General features: G+C 32.8%; 3 protein-coding genes and 1 non-coding gene across 4 annotated transcripts; 2 read left to right on the top strand and 2 right to left on the bottom strand.

The window, feature by feature from the left end:
- Positions 1–1,311: 1,311 nt before the first annotated feature.
- On the bottom strand, positions 1,312–11,577 carry LOC146533345 (PSME3-interacting protein). Its single transcript, XM_085194954.1, has 7 exons — positions 11,392–11,577; positions 9,866–9,964; positions 9,474–9,594; positions 8,921–9,035; positions 8,591–8,691; positions 2,333–2,459; positions 1,312–1,904 (listed from the first exon to the last, which is right to left on the bottom strand). The coding sequence occupies exons 1-7, from the start codon at positions 11,486–11,488 to the stop codon at positions 1,818–1,820; spliced, it is 747 nt and encodes a 248-aa protein (XP_085051080.1). The 5' UTR covers positions 11,489–11,577; the 3' UTR covers positions 1,312–1,817.
- On the bottom strand, positions 7,301–8,510 carry LOC146533346 (uncharacterized). The gene has a single exon (XM_085194953.1). The coding sequence runs from the start codon at positions 8,424–8,426 to the stop codon at positions 7,407–7,409; it is 1,020 nt and encodes a 339-aa protein (XP_085051079.1). The 5' UTR covers positions 8,427–8,510; the 3' UTR covers positions 7,301–7,406.
- A 429-nt stretch (positions 11,578–12,006) lies between the features above and the next one.
- Positions 12,007–12,965, top strand: strat (RAB interacting factor STRAT). The gene is made up of 2 exons (XM_085194464.1): positions 12,007–12,234; positions 12,309–12,965. The coding sequence occupies exons 1-2, from the start codon at positions 12,088–12,090 to the stop codon at positions 12,543–12,545; spliced, it is 384 nt and encodes a 127-aa protein (XP_085050590.1). The 5' UTR covers positions 12,007–12,087; the 3' UTR covers positions 12,546–12,965.
- Positions 12,966–13,655: 690 nt separating this feature from the next.
- TRNAV-AAC (transfer RNA valine (anticodon AAC)) lies at positions 13,656–13,728 on the top strand. Its single transcript has one exon. It is a non-coding gene; the product is annotated as a tRNA-Val (tRNA).
- Positions 13,729–23,538: the final 9,810 nt, after the last annotated feature.

Raw genomic sequence — 23,538 nt, 5'->3', positions numbered from 1 at the left:
ATAATTATAATAATAAATATTACGTTTACGAAAAAAGACAGTACAGATTTTTTTATATGTAATTTAAGCACATATATGTATATATTAATTTATTGAACATTAAATAATTATTTATGGGTGTGGGCGACGCGTGTTTAGTACATTTGAACAAAAAATAAATAAAAGGTTCCTAATTTTCCTCTTTCCTTAAGCAAACTCACTGTGGGTGACGTTTTCTTAAAACAGCAAACTTTGCAAGCTGTTGCTTAGCAACGCGTAGCGACGATTGTTATTAACATGGCGGAATAAATGCCTTGTCAAATTAATTATTTTAATATATTGGTATATAACGAAAATATTACAAATATGAGAAAAAAAAAGTATCCTATGTTCATCCCGGGACCCTCAAGTATCTCTGTATGAGTATTTTATCACAATTAAATTAGCGGTTTGGCCCTGATTGCGGAAAAGACAGACAGACAGACAGACAGACAGACAGACAGACAGACAGACAGACAGACAGACAGACAGAGTTACTTTCGAATTTATAATATAGGTATGGATTAAGCAATTTTGTAAAAAAATATTTGTGTTCTTTGTACTGTTAATACGTATATAAGATACTAGGAAACCAGAAGGGGGATGTAGGTTATTTTTGTGTGAAGTTAAAATTGTGAAAAATTTGGCAATAATTGTACCAAATGTATCAAGACAACATCAAAACTTAGGAGCTCTATTTATGTCATACAAATTTAAGTGATTTTTTGATTGATGATACACATGACATACTTAAATTCAAATTAATACTTAAAAGGCGACGTACTTCCAGTATTGTTTTGTCATTAATCTATTGATATGACATTATTGATTATAACATGTTTATACTAATATAATTGCAAAGAAAAGTAGTTTTATTTCTCCCTATAGAACAAAAAATACTATTTAGTTTTTAAAATATACATTTAAAAAAAGAAAAACAGCGCTCACGCTTTTCACGCTGCATCCTGCACTCAGCAGCAGGGTAGGCAGAGGGAACCTAGTGTTAAGATTCTGGAAGCATTGCGTGTTGAGTGGCAGAACTCAACGTCGCGCTTTATCTGGACATCAGAGCGAAGAAATGGAAATATAAACGTACATAAATATTTCACTTCCTTGAATGGGGATCGAACCCACAACCGCCGCGTTACAGTCACACCGTTGCCCCCCGACGGCCTCTCATTTAATTCATATTTCACTGGGAACATAGTTAATACTAGGTTTTAGAATCTGATCCCAAAGTTAGTCTCGTTTCAAAAATATATTTTTTTTCCTGGGTGAATTAAAAATCACACATTAAAATAAATATATACACCAATATATTTAATTACTTAAATCACATTTTCTATAAATAGGAAATTCAAATGAAAGATTAATTTATTAATCACACTACATAACAGTAATGTTAAAATACTTTTAAAAATTAAAAAATCGATTATTCAATTCCGAAATCGAAAAAAAATAAAATTTCTAATTACAATATAGTTTTTAATGTTAGACATAATTTATAATATATCGTTTGAAACCACCGTTGTGCAGCGGCACAGTGTCTGACTAGACGTGACGGTTGTGGGCTCAAAAAATGGGCAAAGTTGGGGGAAAGGGTGAAACATTAGGTTCCCTCTACCTACCCTGCTGAATGCGGGATACAGCGTAGAGCTAAAAAAAATTTTAGCCACAAGGTAATATGGAGCTTATACTGTATATAACATTTGTCAAACAACTTATAACTTAGTATCATACATATGTTGGATATTTAAAATAAAGCTTAAATACTAAAAATATGTATAAAAAAGAAAAATCTAGCTTTTTTCTTCGTCTTTCTTCTTTCCGTCCATCTGATCTGGTCTCCTGCCTAGAAGGTCACGCTTCACACAACTTTTGCTCGACTGAAATAAAAGAAACTGTTATTAATAATATTTTATTAGTATTCATTATGAAATGTTTTCAGCTTTACAAAATATGTTGGGCACTCCAGAAGAAAACTGGGAATCTAATGTTAAGACATGTTGGTCCCATTAAGACACTTCCCCACGCACTTCTCAATTTACGATATATTACGGTATACGATATTACCGCTCCCCATTCACCGCCGAATTCCAAAGGCATCGCGTATCGAGTGGCGGAACTCAACGCCGCGCTTTCCCTTAACATTAGGACGAAGAAATGGAAATATAAGTTTAAATAAACATTCATTTGAGTGGGGATCAAACCCACAACCACACTTTGTACACAGTCACATATTGTACCTGTGCGCCACAACTGGCTAGTCATGGCAAGTTAAATAAATATGACACAATAATACATATATACATACACACTCAATATCACTGGAATCCGTATCAGAAGAGCTGTCAGTATCAGACTCCCTATAATGCCCGAGCCCTGGCAACACACCGACTAGACGTAGGGCACTCTGACCTGATAGAGCTTGAATGGAACCACTGGAAAAATAATAATTAAAAAAAATCATTAGCTTCACATGGTATCCCACACAGCAGGATACGCAGAGGGAACCTAGTGTTAAGACACTCTGTTCCCTACTTTCCGCCAAATTCTGGAGGCATTGCGTGTTGAGTGGAGCGAAAAAATGGAAATATACATCTAAATAAAATAAAGGAAAAAAATATATGAATCTACGAGTATTAAAGCAGATGCGATCTTATCCTTTTCTATGTAATAAATGTGAAAGTTTGTGATGAACAAGTGTAATAGTATAAGCTTATTCATCAGAGCAATATATAACCTATAATTTAGCTAGTTATCCCAATGCGGCTTCGCCCGCTTAAACTTGTTGTTACATTATACACAAATTATACAAAATGTTTACATAAATTGTAGTCTTATGAGCTATTCTGAAGAATGTTAATGTCACTAAAACTTTCACATTCTATGCATTTTATGTTTTGGTATTTTTCTTATATTTTCACGCTTTATCTCGCACATTGGTAGGCGGAGGGAACCTAGTGCCATTTCGTCCCATATTAAGATATTTTGTTTCCCACTTCTCGCCAAACTCTTGAAACAATCGTCGCGTTTACAGTCACACGTTTGGGACCCTGTGCTCCGACGGAAGTAAGGATTTTCAGAAGTAGTCTGACTATTTTCTTTCCAAAGTACACAAAACTGAAGTTCAGGACGGCCATGACTCCTCGACCATACTACAGATACAGTAGAGTACACATACTTTTTTTTTTTTTTTTTTTTTTTTTTTTTTAAATCTAATTAAAGGGCTTTGTCGCTTATGCGAATATGTCGCCCTGGTAAGTTTAACTTAAATAAAATATAATTTAAATACAATATATCTTAAGTTAAGCGGGATATTGCCAACTCATAAAGTATATTGGCTTCATCTGAAAGAGGTGAAGCCAAAACAGCATTACAAAAACCTATTTCTTGAAATCTGCAGCTTATTTTTGTCCTAAGCGCTTCGTTCTGGACACATTCCATCAATATGTGGTAGACATCATCAACTGAATTAGAATTGCAAAAGTCGCAACTAGCTGTCGTTGACTTGCCCATTAAATACAAAAATTTATTGCCTGGAATGTGTCCAGAACGAAGTCTAAGCGCTGCAATTATCTTTTTCCTACATAAAGTTTCATTGTTTATCCATGGTGATGTTAACGGGTGTGGTTGGATCGTTTTATACCAGATACCTTTTTCCAAGGATCTTTTATCGAAATATTCTGCCCAGAACGTATAACAAATTTGTTTTATTTTGGCAATAAAATTAGTGTAAAAAGGAGAACTGATAATAGGAATCCCATCAGATATTGCTTGCTTGGCTAATAAATCAGCAATGTCATTGCCCTCCAGACCTACATGAGACGGTATCCACTGCAAAACTACATTCCTTCCCAAAGATCGCAATCTCAAGACATTGTCCAATATAGTATAGGCTATCGGAGTTCCTCGAAATGTCGAGGTACACCGAGCCAAATGTTGGAGCGAACTTTTAGAGTCTGTCAATATCACTGTACTAATATGATCAGTCGATTCTATGTATGACAGAGCTTCTGCTATAGCGATTAGCTCAGCATCCATTATACACATATTGGGGTCTATCTGAAATTTTACAGCTATCTTTTGTTCATAGTCATAAAAGGACGCCCCCAATCCCTCCTTATCCTTAGAGCCATCTGTATATATCTTTTTATAATGACTGTATTGGGATGTGATAAAATTAGAAATTTTTTTTTTAACAGTACGCAATCAAATCGTCTTTTAGGTCCTGTCATGAAATTAACGTCATATTTAACAAAAGATTCAATATCTATATTACTCACCCAAGTATTCAATGAAAACATACCTAAATTTTTTGATGTATTAATTTTGAAATCTTTTAAACAATTATGAACCAAAATTAATGCGGGCGTCTTTTTATTGTGCCAATATCTAGAAGTATTGAATAATGAAACAAGTTTAGAAATTATATTTAGGCCTCCACTATTGGTCTGACGAGATTTAGTTTTTAGCCAAAATTTTCCAGCTAAGTAACGACGACGAAGGAATAGTGGTTGTAAACACAATTCACTTTCCATCACATGAATGGGCGTCGTTTTAATAAAACTACCAATAATTCTCATGACTTGGTTTTGTATCTTGTCTAATTTCCCTAGATGAATATTTGCACTATTATCATAAAAAAAACTTGCGTAATCAATAAGGCTTCTAATTAAGGAAATGTATAATAATCTTAAGTGTTTAGGGTGGACACCCCAACTAGAACCAGCCAACATTTTAAAAATATTAATAAATTTAAGAACTTTTTTAGATATTTCATTAATGTGCCTTCCCCACCTAAGCGAACGATCCAACCACACACCGAGATATCGGACTGTATCAACTACCTCTAACCGTTTGCCCATAATCGATAAATGCGCTGAGTATTTTTTATGGCCTTTGCTGAAAATACAAATTTTACTTTTATTAGGAGAAATATCAAGATTAAGGCTGTTCAAATTGTCACTCAAAATATTTAAAGAATGTTGTAACTCTGTAGCTGCTATATTGATAGTTGAGGTCTTATAAATAACAAAGTCATCTGCATATTGTGAGATAGATATAGAAGCAGGCATTGACTTACAAACATTAATTGTAGCTACATTAAATAATAATGGAGATAAGGGATCACCTTGAGCTAATCCTTGCCTACAAGTTCTGGTAATAACGTAATCAGGACCTTCAATTGTTAAGTATCTTTCTTGAAGAAATTTCCATAGATACTTACAATACACTGATCCTATGCCGAGTTTATCTAAGGTTAATAATAGTAAGGTAATATCAACATTATTATATGCGTTATCTAGGTCTACAAAGTATCCTATGGTACTTAAATCATTAGAAAAACCAATTTGAATATTAGAAATTAATGAATTTAAGCTATCTAGACAAGAGCGTGTTTTTCTAAAACCTGTTGTCTCCTCTGCGAAAAAATTCCCTTTTTCCAGGAACCATTCAATTCTCTTATTAATTATGGAATGAAAAATTTTGCACATACAAGACATCAGGGATATAGGTCTTATTGCAGCAGCAGTTGATAAATCACGACCTGGTTTAGGAATCGTTATAACGCGAATCTGACGCCATTGTTTTGGGACAAAATTAAGAGAGAAAAAAAGATTGTATATTTGCAATAGAATATTTTTCGCCAAATCTGGAAGATAATGAATCATTGAGTACGAAATATCGTCACACCCTGGGGCAGTATCTTTAGTTTTAATACATTTATTTAACTCTTGTCTAGTTATTTCAGCTTCCAATATAACATTATTAGATAAAAAAGTTGGTAACGGTGGACATGTAGAATCGGGAGCTAGATTATATAGTACACTTTCAGCTAATGACTTTAAAATATAGGGCCTAGAAGAACGGTATCCTTTTAACCATCGCATACCTTGCAGTACACTATTTGCAGACATACCTTCATCAAAGGAGGAACAATACGTACGGAATGCTTTATTCCTAGCTCTTCTAGTTATTATTTGAGCTTCCCGAATTTTTTCTTGCAACGCGTTTAAATTATCTGGTGTGGGATTCTTTCTAAAACATACCAAAGCTAATCGTCTTCTCGCTATACTTTTTGATAATAAGGAAGACCAATACTTTTTTGGAAGAAATTTACCACTAGGGTTTTGATTAAATTTTATATATGGAATATTTAAATCTGCAGCTTTGTTTAAAATATCTAAGAAACTATTATAAGCATCCTCTGGATTAGAACTTACTTTAAAATCTTTGAGTGCTTCTTCAATGAACTTACGATAACCCAACCAATCAGCTTTTTTAAAATTTCTCTTTTTTGATAATTGGGGAGTAAAACTATTCGACGTCGTAATTTTTATCATCATATGATCACTACCTAGAGAATCATTAGAAACATTCCAATTAAAAAGTAGACCCACATCCAAAGAGGCCATAGATATATCAGGAGCAGATTCTTGTAAGATACTATTAACTAATTTAAATCGAGTTGCTTTACCATTGTTCAAAATAATGAAATTATTATCTATCATAGAATCAAAAACTTGATTCCCTCTTTGATTTGTTTTGTTTGACCAATTCGAATGATGGGCATTAAAATCTCCTAAAATCAAGGCTTTGGAATGAGCTACTGAAAATAACGAGTCCCAATCACTTTTCACAGTTTGAATATTTGGTGGACAATAAACTGAGATTAAATCCTGAATCATATTACAATTATGAATTTTAACATGTACTATTTCAATACCAGAATTAGATATTCTAGTTGGACAAATTTGGGCTTTAATGGATTTATGGGTTAGAATTGCAACACCTCCATATGAATCCGACCTATCGTGACGAAAAACATTATAATTATTTATATGGAGTGAACAGTCCGAAGTAAGCCAAGTCTCGCTAAGTGCAACAATATGTATTTTCTCTAAGAACAACATTTGTTCAAAATCTAATTTTTTTGGTAATATACTCCGAGAATTCCATTGCAAAATATTAACTGTAACACTATCCATTGTTAAACATTTTTCCTAAAAAAGAAAAGTCCTCTGGTATATTACTAACTATCCAAGACACCATCCACTCGATACCCACTTGAACCATAGATATAATCTTACTTTTAATATTGCCTTTTTTAATTAAAATAATGTATTTAAATTTGTCAATTAACCATTTGAGTGAGTAATCTCTTGAATGTTTACTATTATTCTTACAACTATTGTCAAAAACTTCTTCGCTGCAAGTGTCTTCGCTTATATCTATATTAATATTCATGTTCGTGCTAAACTCTTCAAAATCAGTCATGACTTCCTTTTCTTTGGGGCGCTCTGTAGAAATCCTCTTGTCACTCTGTAAAGTAGAGGCAGCCTGGGTCACTTTCGACTGTAATGTAGCCTGTGCATATGTATTCTTTATAGGAATAATAGGTGAAGCATATGTAGCATCAAACGGGGCTTGTCTTGTAATGTTCGACATAACATTCTCTTGCGACGTTGAACGAAATGGAGTAGGAGGCACATACATATCCAAGGCTTTTCTATAAGAAACATAAATTCACTCATTATATCACGTAATTTTTTTTCCCTTATATACACTGGACAAGTTCTATCTAAAGACATATGGTTCATATTACAATTAACACATCGAAATATGTTAGCCTGACAATTTTCATGTTTACCTCCACATTTTGGGCACATAGGCAATTTAGATGGGCACATTTTATTAGAATGTCCATATCTCCAACACTTCGAACACTGAGTAACTTGGAAAACGAACGGATCTACCACAATTCTCATGTTGTAAAGGAATACATATGATGGCAAAGATGATCCTTCAAATCCTACTCTCAACGTCTCACTCTCCGTCCAACCACTGCCTTCGTTATCTCTTCTTTTTAGTCTCCTTACATTCACGATATTAATGTGACTTGTTATATTTTCAAGTAATTCTTCCTCAGATATGTCTAGTTCTATATTTTTAATAACGCCATACGACAAACCAACCTCGAAAGGACGATGAAACTTCCATCCTAATTCTTTAAAATATTCACAGGAAACCAAATACTCCGCACTTCCAGTATTATTAATTTCGACATTAATTTTATATGGATTTATATACTTAACCCTGGTTACATTCATAATATTTTGTTCTTTAAATAACTTCGCAAGAGCAAATTGCTTAGGAAATATGCTTTTACTCGTAATACATAATTCAGTTATGCCACTAACTTCTCTTAATCTCTCTTTTCTTCTCTTCACTAAATTCCATTCATCTTCCCTTCCCCGCACTCTCTTTGTTGGACGCATACCTTTCGTCGATAATTCTTCCTCTTCAACCATTGTTGTTAAGTCTACTGAATGTGTCATATCTTCTTCTAAATTATTACAATTTATATTTGTTGATTCTTCATTGCTATTTTCCACTGTATTCATTCTACGTTAAAGATCAAAACGATATAATACAAACGGTCGGCCAAGCGGTCGACCGACGACGACGTAAGTAAAAACCGGTTACGATTACACTTAGTGGTGTGCAATTATTACTGCTTAAAACACGTCTAAGCAACACCGCATGCGCTTCGACACTGCATACTTACTTTTGATTATTAACTTCACCATTTTTGGGCGGGGAAGGTTCTTTTTCTTTGTTTTGTTTCTCACCTTCCATTTCACTTGCTTTCCTTTTTCTTACTACCACCTGAAAAAAAAAACCGCTGTATCCAACATATAGGAAGGTAAAAGGAACCTATTGTTAAGACAATGTTCCCCACAGACCACCTGATTTTCGAGACCCTCCGTCTTAAAAGACGGAACTTAACGCCGCATTTTATCTATCAGATCAGAAAACTAATATAAAAATATAATATACATGAAAACATTTTCTTCAATTATCAAACATTATAGTATACAAAAAAAATACTACAAACCCCCTGCAATTTGTTCTTCTGTGACTGTCCAGACGTTTGTGTAGAGCGTGCCGGAGCCAACTGAGCTCTGAGGCGAGTTAACTCCTCACTTTCAGCTAGGCTCGATACCCTTTCCCTGTAATAAATATATTATTTTATTTAATATAAATATAAATAGAGGTCCTTGTATCCCGGTGGCACAAGGTGTGCTGTAACCGCGACATCTTGTCGATTCAATATCCACTCGGGGGGGAATGAAATACATTTTCTTTTCCTTTCTCCTGTAACAAGGCAAAAGGCGGCAAATGGGAATGGGAATGGAAATGTCCTTAAGAGTGAAGTGTCTCAACACTAGGTTTCCTTGTGCCTTCTGCCTATGCTGTGCATGATACAACATGAAGCCAATAAAACTATGACTGTAACTGTGACTGCCCATAATACATTGTTAATAGGATAGGATTTACATTTTTTAGTGTTTTCTACCACTCAATACACAAATTCTAAGTCCGATGGGAAGATACATCTGTGCGCAAGAGCCTCTGAAAACCAATAACAATATAACTATAAAACTGACCTAAACTCCTGCATCTCTTTCTTCTCCTCTATGTGAATTTGTTGAGCCACTTCAGCTTTGGTACGTTCCACCAAATCTAAGAAACCAACTTCATCATCGTCCAGGCCCCTGATCATATTCTCTGTGAATATCAAATTGTTTATTCTCCAAATATAATGTTTAGTTATGCCAACCAAAACAAAGCCTCCTCCAAAGGACTAAGCAGAAAACTGGAGGGGAACTGAAGTTTCTTAATGGAGAATACGGTAGATTACACTAGGTTCTCAGGTTTCCTGCTAAATTACAAGATTTAAAAAATTGTATGTAAGGAAAATTTTGTAAACTTAACTTCTGGTAAGACTGAGTGTGGCAAGTCAGATTGAATATTTATTCTAAGATCAAACTAAACTTACTAAGTTTGTGCGCTTCTTCATACTCAGCATCTTTCTTCATCTTCTGTTCTTCTAATCGCTGATATAACGGCCTAGAGTCATATATTTCTTCAGGTGCCTCTATTCAAGAAATCATTAAATATATTTAACTATTCAAAAATTAAAAATCTATATATATAAAAGGACTTGTCCTCACTGACTGAGGTAAGACGCACGCACAGCCGTAACCGCTGATAGTAGAAACGTTAAATTTGGACAAAAGTTTACTTTCGTAATCTGGACATCCACTAAGAAGGGATTTTGAAAAATTTTAACCCTAAAGGGGTGAAATAGGGGTTCAAAGTTTGTATGGAAAAAAAATTAAATCGGCACCGATTTTTATAAAATTTGAAATTTAGATTTTTAAAAGTATTTAATTGAACACGTGTTTCATCGTTTTCTAGAATTCTCCCCCTAAGGGTGCAAATAAGGGGTTGAAAGTTTGTATAGGTTTTTTTTAAATCGTCACCAATTTTTATAAAATTTAAAATTCAGACTCTTAAACGTATATAATTAAACACATATTTCATGGTTTTCTGGAATTCACCCCGTAAGAGTGCAAATAAGGGGTTGAAAGTTTGTATGGGAAAATTCTTAAATCGCCACCGATTTTTATAAAATTTGATATTTAGACTCTTAAAAATATTTAATTGAACATATGTTTCATGGTTTTCTAGAATTTACCCCCTAAGGGTGCAAATAAGGGGTTGAAAGTTTGTATGGAAAAATCTTTAAATCGCCACCGATTTTTGTAAAATTTGAAATTTAGACTCTTAAAAATATTTCATTGAACACATGTTTCATGGGTTATTAGAATTCACCCTTAAATACGCAAGCGAAGCTGCGCGCGTCCGCTAGTATTATATAAGTTGAGACTAAACTCCAAATTGTTCACTTTAATTAAGCAAAAGCAAAAAAAAGCCTCTTCATATTTCTTAATTTTCTGTTACATATTTCAGGTTGGCTGTGGCACAGGGGTACAAAGTGTGCTTCAAAATCTACTGGTTGTGGGTTCGACCCCCTTTTGAAGCCACTCAATGAAAGGAAATATTTATTTCTTCACTCTGGTATCGGGGCAAAGCTCAGAGTTGAGTTCCGCCACTTAACTCGCAATGCCTCCAGAATTCGGCGGAATGTGGGGAATGGTGTGTGTTAACATGAAGTTCTCTCTGCATACCCTGCTATGTGCGGAATACAGTGTGAAGTTGATTTTTCTTTTTTTTTAGTTGCATATTTACTCGAGAATTATTAGATGCTGAGTAGTATTTATTAAATGCTGAATAGTATTTACATCAACAATTACACAGTACAACAATTATACAAAATAATAACAAATGTAATAAGTAAACATTATTTGCCTAATGCAGAATTTTATCAATGTTATTATTAATCAATTATAAGAAGTATTAAAGCGTTAGAAGCATATGAAGTAAATTATATTATTATAAAGTGTTTTGAATCGTAGATTAATAGATACATACATTATTTTAATACATAAAACTGATTACCCTTTGGCTGATCTTCCGATCGCACTTTTTCCCATTCCTCTTGGCGACTGCGTCTAGCCTCCAAAATTTCAGATTCAGATATAAACCCAGAACTCATTTTATTGATTTTCAGATGATTTTAATTTTCGATAAGAAATAAACGTGTAAAATATGTGTCTGACAAGAAGAAACCACACTTATGTCAATATTGAAATTATTGTCATATGAAAATATAGATAAACAAATAAACAATCTAACATAATTATTATATGCCTCAAGAATATGGAGTTGATAGAAACTTTTTTTAAAGTAAAATTTTTAAAATTTTACATTTAAATATAAGAACATTGTTTTCTTATATATATATTCAGTATGAGTTAATACTAGTTTAACGTTTACTATGCAGTAAAAAGTGCTTCATTACTATAATAAAATATAATACCATAAAATACAAAAATATAAATAACAAATAAGATATAAATTCAAAAAAATCTAAATACTCTAAATCTGTATATATTTAGTTTTTTACTTTTTCCAGGTCGAAATAAAGCTACAGCCAAAATACAATATAACTCATATTGTAAATTTTGACAGTTTGTTTTTTACTATTGCAATTTTGCCGTTTAGAAAACTGCACTTTGCAAATTTTAATCACCCGGCTTTAGAAATTTGTTTTCATATAACTTTCTATATATATATATTTAAAATAATTACACAATGTCCGAACCAGATGCTGTTGAGAAAAATAGTGAAAAACTATCTACCGAGTACGTTGAAGATGGAACTAATAAATTAGTCGTGAAATGTAAATTTTGTGGATCTAAGATTTTAGACAAAAAATTAGGTGTATATATCAATCAAGAGGTAAACATTCTACTGTAATATGTTAATAATATTTTATTTATCAATATTCACAATTTGCCTATATATGTTTTCAGAAGGACCTACCCCTTATGCTTCAAGATACTAGAAAAGAAATTGAAGTACAAAATGAGAAAGTGAATGAATTCTATCACGTAGAGAACATGTATACTTTTGAAAATATAGGCTTTACCCACACAGTGGATAATTATAAATATTTGAGTTGTGCAGACTGTGACGCTGGACCTATAGGTTATTATGACATGAACACTAAGCATAGTTTTGTGGCTTTATCTAGAGTGGAACATGCTTAAGTAAATATTTTTTAAGAAAAATGGCTTAAGGAAACAATTTATTATGTTAATATTTAAATTTAAAACAATAGAGCTATCATAATTATTGTGTAATTTATTACATCAAAATATGCTTGAATTGTAATTGTTTTTCTATATTTCTATATATTTTATTTAAATGTAAAAAGCACATTGTCATTCCAATAAAATGTTATTATTAGTAAAACATACATGAATGAAGTAATTTAAAAAAATAATATTGCACATATAAATATTATCATCAATTAAAATCAATGAGAAAAGTTAGCTAAGTCAATATATTTAAAAAGAGACTAGAAATAAGTTACATCATTTAAAAGTTAGATTTAAGAATGACTTATAAATGCTTGCAATTTACTTTTGTATGAGAATTTTTAATAAAATCTTATTATTTAAAGAATATTTTGTATTCCTTTCTTATTCATTCACTGTTGTATTTACTATATTGATACATTCCCAAAAACGTATGTACTTGTTGGTTTGGTACACCTAGATAGCAGGTAAAAATATTCTTCTAATCTATACATTTTAATAAAATTTCCTCTCTAACAGTCCATAAGAACACAAAAGTAATTCAGATTAGTAAATAAATAATAGTGTATTTAAAGTGTGTATTTAGAGCTGAGTCGTAATATCAAATAAAAAGCAAAAAAATATATATTTTTTATAAATACTGTCAATATTAAGAAATAATTATAATATTTAATTTGATGCAAAAATATGATAATAAAATTATTTACATAGTTCTTGTGTAACAAGAAGTTTTCTTATAATAAAAATAAATTAGTAAGCCTAGAAATCGAAAAGCTCGTCGTGGCATTGTGGCAACTGACTAAACGTGACGGATGTGAGTTCAATTTTCACTACATAGGGAACATCAAATATTTCATATAGGATATAGGTATTATTCATTTGCTTTCTTTAAAGCGTGGCGTTAAGTTCTGCGCTCAATATGTAATCATTCGAAAACAGAGTGAAAAGTGGGAAACGCAGTGTCTCAACATTAGGTAGCATCCAATTATTTTACAGAATAATGTGAAAAGAATTATATTCTTTTTGTATATATATTTCAATTTCGACACGCATTTCATAGTTTCCGTGGTGTAGCGGTTATCACATCTGCCTAACACGCAGAAGGTCCCCGGTTCGATCCCGGGCGGAAACATATTTTTTTTGTCATTTTCAATAATTTTTCTTAATTTTTATATTTTAAATTTATTTATATTTATTAACATTTTTATTTAATATGAGGCTACTAAAATAATTAAATATGTTTTTTCTTACAAAACATTGGATTGAACTGTTCTAAAATATTATTTTATAAAATTTAATAAATAGATATATATTTTCAGCCTACAATATGAGACAGTGAAATAGGATTCTCTATACAGTGTTACTATATTCCATTCTCTCACTGACCATAGTTTTTAATAAATTAAGTTATGTTGTAAAGCGTGCAACTTGTGACGAAGTGGAGTGTCTTCACTTTAAGTGATATTTGCGAGATACAACGTGAAGTTCAGAATAATGGATTTTTTTTTAAATAAAAACCAGCTTTACAGCAGGGTAGGTAGAGGTAACCTAGTGTTAAGACTCTCCGTGTCTTCGTTCCCCATTTTCCGCCGAATTTTTCGAAGCATTATGTGGCGGAGCTCAACACCGGGTTTTTGCCTTGATGCCAAAGCGAAGAAATGAAAATATTAAGGAATAATAATTCATTGCCTTGAGTGGATATTGAACCCACAACCGTCGCCTTACATCGCACCCTGCCTCTGCGCCGCGACGGCCTCTTATTTTTTTTATATATGTACCTATTTAAATTTCAATACTATATATAGTACCCAGCATTTGTCTTTGCTTAACAAGCTTTTGAAAGTAAAAGGATTTATAGAACAGTTAAAATTGAATTAATGCAGTAGCACCGGAAGTTGTGACTTGGTATTCCAGTTGTTTGCATATTTTGATGATAAATTGACGTTATCTTCGGAGTATTGGGTCTGTTATTATGTAAGAATATTTCCTGCTCTTAAGCTTAAGCTTGTAATTTTTTTCTATTGCTCACATTAGGTAAAGGCATAAAGAATTTAGAGTTTAGACACTATTACTTTTAGGTTCTATATCTTAAAAGAAACTAAACTGTTGAGCTGTCTTTCGCTGTCGCTTCTACCTTGTAGAGATATGGTATTTTTCGTGGACCTATTATCTATATATATAAAAGGACTTGTCCTCACTGACTGAGGTAAGACGCACGCACAACCTTAACTGCTGATAGTAGAAACATGGAATTTGGACAGATGTTTACTTTCATAATCTGGACATCCACTAAGAAGGGATTTTGAAAAATTTTAACCCTAAAAGGATGAGATAGGGGTTGAAAGTTTGTATGGAAAAAAATTTTAATCGGCACAAATTTTTATAAAACTTGAAATTTAGATTTTTAAAAGTATTTAATTGAACACATATTTCATCGTTTTCTAGAATTCTCCCCCTAAGGGTGCAAATAAGGGGTTGAAAGTTTGTACGGAAAAATCTTTAAAACGCTACCGATTATTATAAAATTTTAAATTTAGATTCTTAAAAATATTTAGTTGAACATGTGTTTCATGGTTTTCTAGAATTCACCCCCTAAGGGTGCAAATAAGGGGTTGAAAGTTTGTATGAAAAAATCTTTAAATCGCCACCGATTTTTATAAAATTTGAAATTTAGACTCTTAAAAATATTTCATTGAACACATATTTCGTGGTTTTTTAGAATTCACTCCTAAATACGCAAGCGAAGCTGCGCGCGTCCGCTAGTTATACATAGTTTGACAAGAAACAAAAAAAAGTTATATGAATATGTGTAAGTATATAAGAAAAAACTTATAATTGTAGTTCATCTTATACAAAATATAACCTGAGGCCCAGTGGTGGCGCAGGGCACAAAGTGTGCCTGTTAACGCGACTGGTTGTATTGTAGGTTCGATCCCACTCGAGGAAATAAAGTAGGTATTTATTTATATTTATATTTTAATCTATTCGCTTTGGTGTTGAGGCAAAATGCGACGTTGAGTACCGCCACTCAACACGCAATGCCTCCAGAATTCGGCGGAAAGTGGTGAACGGAATGTCTTAACACTAGGTTCCCTCTGCCTACCCTGCCGTGTGGGGGATACAGCGAGAAGCTGATTTAATTTCAGTTTTATACAAAATATTTGCATTAAAATAATCAAGAACGGAAAACCATGTTATAATACTAGTATTTACAAAATATGTAAGTATAATAATTAAAAAATAACAAAAAAAATTAGAAAACGAAATTGTGTTAGTCACCATGTTTAAGTAGCGTGATCACCATGCATGTAGCTGATTATTTTAATTTTTGTAGGCATTTTTTTGTTATTAGTTAATGTTTTAATTTAGCTCCTAGAAAATGTTGTAAGAAATAAAAAAAAGAAAACATATATTATTTATTTAAAGTCTTTATCCACTAGCATGATATAAAGCTAATAATAACAACACAGATAGATATTAAATAAATACAAAAGTTTGCTTGAACGAGAATCAAATTGACAACCTCTGTTAGTGACAACCTTGTTAACTGTTGACTTAAGTATACTATTTGAATAAAACATATAAAATGTAAATGACTGGAGCGCACAAATACAGTAATAAAATACTAGAATATTCACATTTAATACATATTTTTACATTTCTTGTTATAAAAACCTCTTTATTGCGTAATTTGTGTTTTAAATTCGCAGACATGCTATCTATCCATATACATATTAGATATACGAGTATTTGCTGTAAAAGTAAGCCACAGGAAATTCCGGTCAAGATATACTTTTTAGTAGTAGAGGGTAGAGTTCCGTATTTTTTGTTTTTTTTTTAAATATAAATCAATTTATTTTTTTCAGCTTCACGCTGTATCACGTATATAACAGGGTAGACAGAGGGAACTTGATGTTAAGTTTGTATTGTTAGCAGAACAAAACTAAATATAAAAAAATAAAATAATTAATTCTTTCATGCCGTCACATCACAATCAGACACTACCCTATTTAATTATTTTATTTACTTAGTATTTTAGATATGATACTCGCTTTATTCATATACATATAACCAATTCAAAAGATTACAAACAGTAGAGTAGGCTTAGAGAAAGAACACATCGTTCTTCACTTTCTTCTCGAATTCGGGGTAAAACGCGTTTTGTCTTAATGGAGCAAGGAAGGGTAAGTAATAAATAACTTCCTCCAAAGGATTATCGAACCTTCAAATCATCGCGTTGACACCCAGACACACTCACTGTGCTCCGTCTTCTTTCAAAAGTCCAGTCTTATTTCAAAACCTGCCCAAACAATATTTTTAAATCATATTTTATTTATACAAGAACATCAGTTTGCTACTAAATGTAAATGGGCGTCTGTCAAAAACTACTTATTTTACATACCAATTTATTTCGAATAACAATCGACTATCGTTAGTAGGTCAGTGGATGCGGATTCGAATAAAAATGTGCATAATTTAAATTTTGACACAATGCCGTTGCGTAGCTGGTGGGTAAATTAATTGGTGTGGTTGCAGGTTCAAAGTTCTTTAGGGTAATTAATGTATATTTTTTTAGGGGAAATTGTGTAGCTACTACTACTTGTATTACTATTTGGGGTGAGACATCGTCTTGGCAATATTTTTATATTCATCATAAAATGTTATTTTTTGAAGCAAATTACTATAAATATGATAATCGAGGCAAAGTAGCTTTGAGTTCCTTCACTCAATACGCAATGCCTCAAGAATTCGTCTCAATGGGGAACAGAGTGTCTTAACACTAGGTTCCTAGGTTCTTTCTGCTTATTCTGTCATGTATTGAGAAAAACTGAACAACTTTATGAGTTTCCACCGCTACTGATCGAATGACAGACGAGGCACATCCTGACTAGCGTAGAACAAAAGATTTTGCCTTGTAAATGTTTTAAGGAGGGAACATTACAATTTAATTCCCCGAAATTTCAACGGAACGGGAGAAAACGGAATTTCAAATTTCAGCATCGTAAGATGCTATTGTTTTATCAGCCCACCTAAAAGATGTTATAACATAATATCGTTTCACACTTCAACCTAAGCAACTCTAATAACAATAAATATGCAAATATTAATCGCTAGATGAATAATGAAATCACCAGAAATGGCTATTTACATGTTTTATACAGCCATATCTTTTTTAATTCTGATTTAATTTATATATGGGTGTAATTAGTGAACGTAACTTGAGATGATTTTTCTCTGTATTTTAGTATTGCATTACATTTAATTGTTGTGTAAGACTGTGAGCTCTTTTTTGTGATATCTTGAGTGGTGTCCGTGGATGTATCTAGAGATATTTTCTGGGGGAAGTCTGGACTTTTGGTTTGAACTTGCAGAGCTTGTGGATGGTAATGGCCGCTTATTTGGTTAATTGAACTAGACAGGTAAACCAAAAAAACAAAAAAAAAATATATAACAAAAACTCAGTGATTATTCAATGCATTCATCACTAAAGGAAAAAAGACCCAGGGTACGTAATAGATGATCAGAATTTACCATCATGCTACCTAAATCTTACTTCACTCGCCATCTTTACGGCAATTTTAGTACAGTGTCAACTACCATGTCAGTTACATTACTTATAAAGGTATTTACTTATACATACATTTATGACTGACTAGCTTTTAATTGCGACTTCGCTCCCGTGGTCCAATGGTAATAATTGAGAATTTTGTGTGACCGATAATACGCTCAATTCATATAAGTGCCCCAGGTACCTGACCCCAAGTACAGTGGGTTACAATTAAACGACTAAAGTTACTTAATATAACTTATAATATAATACCTCGATAAATGAACTATCCAGAGCTATTTTTTTTATTTAAGCCAGTAGTTCCAGGAATTGTTGTTAACCAAACACAGTTCAGCTTCAAGGTGTATCCTGCACACACCAGGATAGGCAGAGGGAATCTCCATTCCCCATTTTCCGCCGAATTCTGGAAGCATTGCGTGTTGAGTGGCGGTACTCAACACTGCGCTTTGTCTCGACATCAGAGCGATCAAATTACTTAATGCAAGCTAGATTTTAATTATTATATGATATCTTTCTCGATAAATAAACTATATAAAACAATGTTTTTTTAAACTTTGATCAAGTAGTTCCCAATATTGATGTGTTCTACCAAACATACTTTTCAATTTTATAATCTTAGTATAGAAATAGATAGGAACGTACAATAAAGTTAACGAGATACCTAAGGGCGGCCTCTACAACACAGATTTGGTTATTTTGTAATGCATTTGAAATTTTATTATCTTTAAGAAATCATTGATAGTGGGTGTGTTGCAACCTAATGATGGACTATCACGTGTACACATACTGTCATTTTTAAACATCGTTAGTAATAGTAAAGACTACCAATATATGAAACGAATTTAACCTTGGTTGATCACTTCTTGTTAGAAAAATATTGATAAAAAAGGAACTTCACGAGGAAATAAAAATACTTTATATTTGTCTATGGGAACCCACAACCGACACGATTACAGTCAGACCCTGTACCGCTGCACCACGTCGGCCTTAGACCGATTTATCTATTAACCTATTAATAGACGAAACTGAAATTTGTTAAGGGACCTAAATACTTTCTGTTTTACGAAACATTTCTTTCATACTTTAAATAAGTATCGATAATATATATGTATAATATTTAGTCCATTGAAAAGTTTCGTAAAAGATTATGGTAATGGCATTTTATAAAAGTGTCTAGATAGATTATCAAAATTATTAATGTAGTTTATATTTTGGTATGATTTTAATAGTCGCCGTCGATTTGGTTAGTGTTAAAAAGTAAACCGAAAAATATTTTCTTTTTAAGAAATTCTCTTTTAGTGCTCGCATAGGGGAGTTAGGGAGTATACTTCCTACCTATATGCCAAATTGAAATTTTGTAAGTCTAGTTGTTTCGGTTGTCTTTCAACCACTCAGTAGTTTCATCATCATCAGTCAATCATCATTCTGTAAATGACGATTTGATAACGAAAAGTACTATTAAGAAGTAAAAAGACACCCACTCGGTGCTCCGGTTCGGGCAAAAATGGGGAACGGAAGTATTAACTTAACATTACATAAGAACTTAACATTAAGTTCCCAGGTTCTCTCTATCTATCCTGCTAGGTGCAGGAAATGGCCGAATTAATTTTGTATCAATAATAAAAATAAAAAAAAGTTAGTAGCCATTTTCCTAATTTTCAGTCTCCAAAGCTGCCAATGCCCCATCCAGGGATGCATATAAGGCGTCACACAGCATCAATCTCTAAGATGTAAATTGGCCTGTCACTGAGTGAGATTGCAAGCCGCATAACACACATTTTAGCTTTGATGCTACTTTAATAGTATAAACGTTACGTATTACGTAATAGCGCGGTATTGTTCGCGTTTCCCAGTTGACTCGATGAGTTTTGTAGTCTAGGTGCTGGTTGTAGCACTCAATTTCGTTCATGTGAACTAGAAAATGTAAAAACCATTTAATGTAGCCAGAAGGAACCTGGGAACCTAGTGTTAAAACCGTCCGTTGCCATTAGGACATTTCCGGTTCCCACTTTCCGCTGAATTATTGAGGAATTACGTGTTGAGTTTCAGAACAGAGCGAGGAAATTATAAAATATTTAATTTCCTCGAGTGGGAATGGCACCCACAACCTGTCGCACGCTCGCAGCTACGAATCGTCTTTAAATATATCGTTCCATATAGAGGTAATATATCTAATTTGATGCAATAATGACTTATTTGCACTTTGCAATTGCAGGAGACGCAGTTATATATAACGTATAGTTAACGACGTATAACGTATAGTTATATATAACGTATATATAGAAAATTCATATACGTTGACATACTTGATTTACTCTCAAAATAAATGCATCAATCAATCAACAAATCAATCACTGTAAGTCTATCTAAAGATATTTTCAGTAGAGTAGAAGTACTTTCTTGATGTTAGCCTTGAATGTGAATGATCTTTTATAAAGCTCTTTCCGAATCTTACAAATAAAAGGGTAGGTTAATATTATGTTAATTTGGTATTCGGTTAATAGAACGAACAGATTAAAATATAAGATAGACAGTTTAAGTGAAAGTAATAACGTAAAAGAAAAGGGAGGGAGAGGGTAAATAATTCTATATGAGGCCAGTCGTGGTGCTGAGGCATAAATTGTGGGTTTTATTTCCATTCGAGGAAATGAAATCTGGGAATGGACTATCCTAACAGTAAATTTTTTTTTGTAAAATAATGTTTGTAAATATAAAAAAAAAACGAAAAAGTTATTTTTCTTTTTTTTTTCAAAATTATAAATGACTTCTTTTAAAAACAAGTAAAATTGGTACTTCCGTTATGTATATGCAAATTATAATTAATTATTGCTTGTAGATAAAATCTAAATGGTTTTAACCATTCTTTTTTCTTTCATACATTATATTTGCATATTATAAAACAGTATTAATGAATGTATTTAGTTTTTATTTCAGTTTTTCTAAGGCATGTTCGCTAAATGATTGTTGGTGTAATGCTCGCCTTTCTTAATATATCGTCGTTTTACCTGCTTTTATCATAGCAGTGTAGGCGGAGGAAACCTGGGAACCTAGTATTAATACATTTCTGTTTCCCATATTCCGCCGAATTCTGGAGAAATTGGCTGATGCTTGGTTAGGGACCCTGGTTCTCTCTGTTAGCAAGGTACTGTAATACGCGAGACAGTGTGAATCTAAGAAGTGTCTTGGGCACCGAATCTAGAAAAAACCATTGAGAATTAGCTAATTTTTTTAGATTCTAGTTTAAAGAAATTATATTCTACGCTTTCTGTCTGAATTCGAGATATTGCCTGTTGAGTGGCGGAACTTGACGCTTAGCTTTGTGCAAACCTTATATAAATGTATAACGATTATGTTTAAATATTGTCCAAAAAATCAAAGAAACCAATAATAACTTTATTATTAATACTTAAAAATTCAATTTTATTTAAGTTGCGATTTGCAATTCTTCTATGTTAACACATCAGTTGCGGGTCCACTGACATTTGTCGGGTCGTTTCAGCTTTGCTCAATAAATAATGATACATTACATTTAGCAAGTGCATGTTACTAACTTATCAGTTCTTTCACAGAAACGTATGGCTTAGTTGGCTAGAGCGCTTAGACGGTTTCCAAAGACGCGTGGGTTCAAATTCCACTACGTTTAAATTTTTATAAATATTTTGTGGAATAACACTTTTAAAAAAGTTAAAAATGTTTCATATATTTTTTTTATTATCAGTACCAGAAAATGAAATAATTCATTTCCCAGACTGGTAACGGCCGCACCACTCCGGGGAATGTAAAGATGTGGAAGTGGCAATAGAGGTCGTCGTGACCCAGCAGTACTACATCTGACTGTAAGCGCGAAGCTTATGGCCGAATTCGATTTTCACTCGGGAAATAAATTATTTTCAATTTTGTCGCTTGGGTGACAAGATTAAGTTGGTGTGTTGAGTTCCGACACCTAACACGCAAACGTGCCGAAAAGTGGTCGGAAAGTAGAGAACGGAGTGTTTTAACACTAGGTTCCCTCTGACTAACCTGCTTCATGCGCAATAAGCAGGAAAATTGTGAAGTACTTTTACTTTCTCGATAAAACACATTCGGTGTATTTCAAAGTCAATAACGACTAATTTTACGGCGCCATTGTCCGCAAAGCTCCTATATCGGCTTCTGTACAAGCTCTATTGATTGTTATCGTTTTATCTTAGTTTCTATTTAAATCGATATCTTTAAGATAGGATGAAACTTATCGATACAAAAATACAAAATAGATAGAAAAGTAAATCAGCTTCATGCTGTTTTCTGCATACAACAAGGCAGGAAAAGGGAACCTAGTGTTAAGCCGATTTTTTTGAGGCGTTGCGTGTTGAGTGGCGGAACTCAGACCGGGCTTTTGCTTTGCTGCCAGAGCGATGAAATGAAAATATCAAGAAATAATAATTCATTCCCTCGAGTGGGGATTGACCCAACAGCCGTCACGTTACAGTCACACCCTTGAAATTTTAGCAATAGTTTTATTTTCACTCTGTATACCGCATATAGTAGGGAAGGCAGAGGGAACCTAACTTTAAGACATTCGTTCCCCACTTTCCAGCAATTTTCGAGACATTGCGAGTTGAGTGACGGTACTCAACGCCGCGGTGAGTCTTGCAAATAGTTCATTACCCAGAGTCATACGTTAACTAACAATGTCACGACGGTCTTAAAATAATAAATGTTACAAACTTATGTTAATTGAACCTGTTATACAATGTTCGTTATATAAATCCACTTTAGCCACTGTACCATACGATAAACATACATAATTTGAATACAAAGGCGAAGAAAGTGACACATTCATATTATAGCATATACATAAATGAATATATGAATTTATTTTTTTAAAATTTTTAGTGAAAGTGTAAGTAAATAATACAATTATGTTATTAAAGACTTATCAGAATACTCGAGGTGGTCGGTTAGGTTGGAGTAACTAATTGATTTTGATTAATACTGACCATTTGGAAGTCACGTGAGAAATTTTTAGACAAGTCAATGTTTTAACAGATCGTAAACGTAGTTTTTAAGGTTCCGTACTTGAAAAGGTAAAAACGGAATCCTTATAGGATTATTTTATTGTTCCGTCTGTTTTTTAATACCACTTCCAAGATCAAATTGAAATTAATAACAAATATTCAAATCCAATATGATATTTAAGTCTATAGTCCCTTGAAGTACAGAAAAAATCTAATTTCTAAGTCAATGAAATCAAAAAATACGTGCATATATTGTTTTTGCTGCATTTTGCAATTCTTCGCATAGTCAAAACTTATAGGATACTTCCCGTGGATACAGTAAGACCTTACAATCCAAATAAAAACAATTTATAGGTACCTAATTTTTTACCTAATT

The sequence above is a fragment of the Heliconius melpomene genome, chromosome 12, assembly GCF_056956725.1.
Source record: "Heliconius melpomene rosina isolate 202511_hmr_F chromosome 12, ASM5695672v1, whole genome shotgun sequence".
NCBI classification, from domain to species: domain Eukaryota; kingdom Metazoa; phylum Arthropoda; class Insecta; order Lepidoptera; family Nymphalidae; genus Heliconius; species Heliconius melpomene.
This window is presented reverse-complemented; position numbering and strand designations above follow the sequence as displayed.